Source organism: Oncorhynchus masou, chromosome 6 (genome assembly GCF_036934945.1).
Source record: "Oncorhynchus masou masou isolate Uvic2021 chromosome 6, UVic_Omas_1.1, whole genome shotgun sequence".
Taxonomy (NCBI): domain Eukaryota; kingdom Metazoa; phylum Chordata; class Actinopteri; order Salmoniformes; family Salmonidae; genus Oncorhynchus; species Oncorhynchus masou.
In genome coordinates, this window is record NC_088217.1 from 76,488,948 (window position 1) to 76,494,975 (window position 6,028).

At 42.1% G+C, this 6,028-nt stretch overlaps 1 protein-coding gene across 1 annotated transcript; it reads left to right on the forward strand.

The window, feature by feature from the left end:
* The first annotated feature begins 306 nt into the window (after positions 1 to 306).
* LOC135542665 (DNA ligase 1-like) lies at positions 307 to 5,790 on the forward strand. The gene is made up of 4 exons (XM_064969780.1): positions 307 to 393; positions 1,388 to 1,598; positions 3,466 to 4,377; positions 4,759 to 5,790. Exons 2-4 carry the CDS (start codon positions 1,413 to 1,415, stop codon positions 5,473 to 5,475), a joined length of 1,815 nt encoding a protein of 604 aa, XP_064825852.1. The 5' UTR covers positions 307 to 393; positions 1,388 to 1,412; the 3' UTR covers positions 5,476 to 5,790.
* The last annotated feature ends 238 nt before the right edge of the window (positions 5,791 to 6,028 follow it).

Below are 6,028 nucleotides of genomic sequence, written 5' to 3' on the forward strand. Positions count from 1 at the left end.
AAGTAAACCTGGATGCTAGTTGTGATATCTAAAACATATTGACTTTGAATTAGTCAAAACACCTGTATTATGAATGGTCAACCATTTGATATGAGGTAGAGCATTTTATTTGAATAAAACATGTGGTTACATGGATTCAATGCAAATATCAATTATGACTGTGCTGCATAGGCTAAAAAAGTGAATTGTTCCAGCATTTGACTACACATGAGAGCTTCTGTGGGTAGTCATGGCAATGAGGCCTTCATTGTGACATCACAAGATTCTGATTCTGGGAGGTTAGCTGTTGTACAGACAAACAGAACAGTGTAAAGGTACTGATTCAACTAACTACTGACAGATTATTAATGTCCTATTTCATTAGAGAGAGAGAACACGCTGCTTACTGGAGAGGTAGGTTGTAATATAACTTACTGTATAACTATGTTTCTGTAGAATAACTACTTTTCAAATGACTTGTGTACTTACATGACCTTTTATTTAGGCCTAACATGCAATCATGGTGACAAGTGAAACTGTTGACGAGAGACAGTTTGTTTGAATCCAATTTTTGTGAGAAAATGGTTCATCCTGACACCTGAGATGACATGTTAGTTGTTGTAGTGAGTCAGACTAATGGCAAATGCATTATATTGATGAAAGAAAACCCTCTCTCTGTGTTAATAACAACTGATATTGTAATCAATTATCTGAATAAATATGTACCAAAGGGAAGGTTATGTAAAAAAACAAGTCGACCTACCTAATTTATAGTTGCTAAATTGCTAATGAAAATCAGTTTTTCTTAAATGAATGGTCATCCATTTCAAATGGTTGAATTGATAGACCTCTTTGCATGAAGGTGCACACAGAGGCACTCAAAGAGAAGACTGGAGTGTTTACCTCCTTGTTTTATACAATATATGAAACTGTACAATAAGTTAGGTCCTGCATGGATACAGAGTCATTTTCTACCCCAAACCTTTTTTGAATGATATGATATAAGTGATTAGTGTGTTTTGTGTAAACCAGGCCCAATATGGAGTGGGGGGTGGATAGGGCTCAGTAGTAACGTACAGAGGGAGACTGAAGTTTTCTTTTTAAAGTCTGTGTTGTGCCTTGTCATCTCCAATGGCAACGCCTTGCATCACAATGATGATGTCATAAGGATATTGTGTACATAATGATAGGAAAGGCAAAAATGTGATTAATTTGAACTTGGTCGAGTTTCCAGTTGCCAACTTTTGACTAGTAATTCAGATAGGCCTATTGCGTAATCATCTCTGGATCAGGATTGTCACTTGCTTCATTGTCAGTAAATGGGAAGAAAATGTGTGCACATTGTAAAGAGATGCATTATACTTTGGTGAGCAACACGCCACTTACTACAACGTTATGTATTTTTCAGAGTTATTGTTAGCTAGGAGGAAGACATGGAGGGTTCAACGCTGACACAGAGGAGGGCTGAGTGTCAGTTGAAGGAAAGGGAGATCCAGACAGACTACATGATGGAGCTGGGAGCCAGGTTGGCTCTGGTGAGACAGATCCAGAGGGAGCAGGAGAAGGAGATGAAGAGGATTTGGTTTGAGACGAGGAAAATGCCAAGCCTGATTGAGGAGGTAACAAGACCAACTTTGACAAAGTTGACTAGAGTTCTATTGAACAATATTGATTAAAGCAAATACATGTCAATATAATGTGCAAAATGTGCGATATGCCATGAATTGTAAGCTAACATTATTTTGTCTGACATCTTTTCTTGTGTTGTATCGGGTCTGTCTCTCTGTTTGAGTATTGTTATGGACATAGTCCTCAGTTCTTATGGTTGTCTTAAAAAAATAAAAATAACTAGACCAAGCGATCTCTCGTAGACCTTCATATCAGGATTATATGGTTGTCCCACCTAGTTACCTGAAGTTGAATGCACTAACTGTAAGTCGTTCTGGATAAAAGCATCTGCAAGATGTCTAAAATGTCCAATGTTATACTGGGTGTGGGGCATGTATTTTTATAATTAGTTGACCCATTGTCTAGAAGACCCAGGGTTGGTACAGACTGGTGCAGAGCATCTGAGAGGACACTAGATATATACAGTGCCTTTGGAAAGAATTCGGACACCCTGACTTTTTCTACCTTTTTTTACGTAAAAGCCTTATTTTAAAATTGATTGAATATATGCAAATTCTCAGCAATCTACAAACAATACCCCATATTGACAAAGCAAATACAGGGTTTTAGAAATGTTGAAATACCTTTTTTACGTAAGTATTCAGACCCTTTGCTATGAGACTGGAAATTAGCTCCTGTTCATCCTGTTTCCACTGATCATCCTTGAGATGTTTCTGCAACATGACTGGAATCCACCAGTTGTATTTTCAACTGATTGGACATGATTTGGAAAGGCACACACCTGTCTATATAAGGTCCCACAGTTGACAGTTCATGTCAGAGCAAACAACAAACCTGAGGTTGAAGGAATTCTCCGTAGAGCTCCGAAACAGGATTGTGTCGATGCACAGATCTGGGGAAGGGTTCAAAACCTCTCCTCAACATTGAAGGTCCCCAAGAACGCACTGTTCTCCATCATTCTTAAATGGAAGATGTTTGGAACCACCAAGACTCTTCCTAGAGCTGGCCGCCCAGCCAAACTGAGCAATCGGGGGAGAAGGGCCTTGGTCAGGGAGGTGACCAAGAACCAGATGGTGACTCTGACAGAGCTCTAGAGTTCCTCTATGGAGATGGGAGAACCTTCCAGAAGGACAACCATCTCTGCATCACTCCATCAATCCGGCCGTTAAGGTAGAGTGGCCAAATGGAAGCTACTCCTCAGTAGAAGGCACATGACAGCCTGCTTGGAGTTTGCCAAAAGGCACCTGAAGGCTCTCAGACCATGAGAAACAAGATGCTCTGGTCTGATGTAATCAAGATTGACCTCTTTTGTCCCAATGCCAAGGGTCACATCTGGAGTAAATCTGCCACCACCCCTTCGGTGAAGCATGGTGGTGGCAGCATCATGCTGTGGGGATGTTTTTCAATTGCAGGGAATGGGAAACTAGTCAGGATCTAGGCAAAGATGAACAGAGCAAAGTACAGAGAAATCCTTGATGACAACCTGCTCCAGAACAATCAGGACATCAGAGTGTGGTGAAGAGTCACCTTCCAACAGAACAATGACCCTATGTACATAGCCAAGAAAACGCAGAAGTTTCTTCGGGACAAGTCTCAGAATGTCCTTTATTGGCCCATCCAGAGACTGGACTTGTACCGGATCGAACATCTCTGGAGAGACCGGAAAATAGCTGTGCAGAAAATCTCCCCATCCAACCTAACTTGGATTCTCCTAACAAAATGTGGAAAAAGTGAAGGGGTCTGAATACTTTCCGAAGGCACTGTATATGTGATGTATAAGTAAATAGCGTTGACTCATAAAGTATGTATGTCGTGAATGTGATCACTTTCAACATGTCTGTTTCTTTTCTCCCACAGAATGTGAGAGATGTGACCAACCGTCCACTCACTGAGTTCATGGCTCCCTGTATTGACTCCCTCCCACCGCTGGCTTTCACCAATCGGAGGCCTATACCAACCATGTTGCATCCCCCCTCTCCATTGGCCATACGCACTCAGGATGCACAGCGGTTCATTGTATTTTCATACTTTGTCCCTGCTGAGTGCCCAGTTGCAACAGAGGCCACAGCAGATGTATCTACTCGTAAAAGAGAGGACTTATTGACAGATACACATCTTTCCTCAATGCTGCATCGATACCTGCCACACTTCTATAATGATGAGTCCATTCCACCACAGCAGACAGTAGAGGGAACCACTGAGGTCTCAGTTGCTCCTGTGGCAATATCTAATATAAAGGAAGAGGACAGATTCTATCCTTTCTCCCTCCCACCACTGGCTCAGCGGTTCGTTGGCAATTCATTCATTGTCTCGGAAACCTCCCAGCCTGCTGTTTCAGCCACAGAGTGCCAAATTGCCAAAGAGGCCACTGCAGACACAGCCAGTGTCAAGAGAGAGAACCGATGGGCAGCCAGAAGTCTTCCTTCAGTGCTGCCTCCAAGTCTGCCACCAGTCTTTGTCATTGACTACAAACTGCCAGAGGAGACAGTTGAGGACAACACAGAGGGCTCAGTTGACACCGAGGCAAGTGCAGTTGCACCCACTGTCAAGAGAGAGGAACTGACAGGTGATAAAAGCCCTGTCCGAGCAATTCCTCCTATCCTGGGATGCATCCATGACAAGGACCACAAGGAGCCAGAGCAGAAAGTGAAGGGCCCTAGTGAAGAGGTGGATCTCTGCCCTCACGCTCACCAGCTGGACCCAGATGTTAACTTAACTCTGGCAACCCGCAATGATGAACCCAGGACCTGGACCCTGGAAGAGGCAAAGGTAGGTGTCCTATTTTACACTACTACTTTACAGGTATGGGGGTCAGTTCCATTTCAATTCAAAGCATTGAAGAGAATTGGAATTTTAGAGTTCTTCTTGAATTGACTGGAATTGACCCCAACCTTGCTGCTCTTTGCTCATAGTATGAAACATCACCCCTCACTAGAGTTAACATTTGTATTACTTTTAGTATGGACCCAGGAAGAACATCTATGGGTATTGTAAAATATAATGGGAATACAAAAAAAACAAGGGACCTTAATTACTGTCCTCCAAATTGTGTGCCCCATGAGGTCATCATTGTATGTCGATCACTCAAATGTGTATTGAATGTGACACATTGGAACAATATTACATCTAGAGTCAATGTCTTCCTGTCAGGATTATTGGATAGGCATTGATATTGAGAGTGAAGAGAGGAGCGTCAAGGAGGAGGTGAGACAGAGGGAGGGATTGAAGCGTGAGGCGGACTGTGCCCATTCCAAGAGCTCCAATGGGATGGCTTCATCAGAGAGAGCAGAGACCATCCTTGGAAGACTGGGCTTTCTGGTCATGAACCACATGCAGAAAATCCCATTTTTGAAGATGAAGGAAAAAGAGAAAAATAAGAAACTGCATAAGAAGTTGAAAGATGACGAGAAAGAGAGAAAGGAGAAGAAAAACAAGGAGGAGGAGAACAAGAAGAGGGAGAAGAAAGAGATGAATGAGAGAGAGAAAGAGCAGAAGAAAGTCATGAAGGCTGAGAAAAAGAGGGAGAAGTTAGAACAGAAAAAGAGAGAGAAGGAAAGAAAAGAGAAGGAAAAGGCAGAGAAAAAGAGGTTAGAGGGGCTGATGAAGATACATAATGACATGATGAAAGACAGGATTAAGAAAGAGAAGAAGTGTTCTGAGGAGCTGAAAAAGAGAGAGAAAGCTCAAGCTGAGTTCTTGGAGATGGAGAGAAAGATTCAAGAAAAGGAGGAGAAGAAGAGAGAAAAGAGGAGGAAAGAGGAGAGGAAGAGACTGGAGAAGAAGAAAAAGAGGGAGCCAGCTGGAGGTGGAACTGAGAGGGTGATAGAAGAGCAGGGAAAGGATGAAAGCTTGAAGATGGATGAGTAGACTGGGTATTAGAGAGAGAGAGCAGGGCGGGATACTGTATTTTTGCATGCAATGAAAAATGCAATAAAAAAAATCTATAAAAAAGGTTTACTCTGTGTTTGATTTTTGTCAAGGCATACTATATAACACAGTTTAAACACACAATGTTTACATTTCACAAATCTGGGGAGTGTTGCACTGTTACAATGTTGAATTCCAAATCTACCCGATGGAGCGGAGCTGTGCTGAGATGAGGAGGACGGAAAGGAAGGGGGAGTGGATGGAGGGTAGAGCGGAGTTTGTTAGAGAGGAAATTGATAGAGATGAATATGACAGAGAGGAATATGATAGAGGGGAATATGATAGAGAGGAATATGATAGAGGGGAATATGATAGAGGGGAATACGATAGACAGGAATATGATAGAGAGGAATATGATAGAGAGGAATATGATAGAGAGGAATTTTATAGATTGGTAAGGATTATGATGGAGAGGAATATGAAAGAGGGGAATATGATAGAGTGGAATACGATAGAGAGGAATATGATAGATAGGAATATGATAGAGAGGAAT

What these genes read in the sequence shown, in the direction of transcription:
- LOC135542665 (XM_064969780.1), top strand. Translation starts at nt 1,413, where the DNA reads ATGGAGGGTTCAACGCTGACACAGAGGAGGGCTGAGTGTCAGTTGAAG. An exon ending in TGCCAAGCCTGATTGAGGAG is followed by an intron (nt 1,599 to 3,465) that starts GTAACAAGACCA and finishes TTTCTCCCACAG; the next exon opens with AATGTGAGAGATGTGACCAA. An exon ending in GGACCCTGGAAGAGGCAAAG is followed by an intron (nt 4,378 to 4,758) that starts GTAGGTGTCCTA and finishes TCTTCCTGTCAG; the next exon opens with GATTATTGGATAGGCATTGA.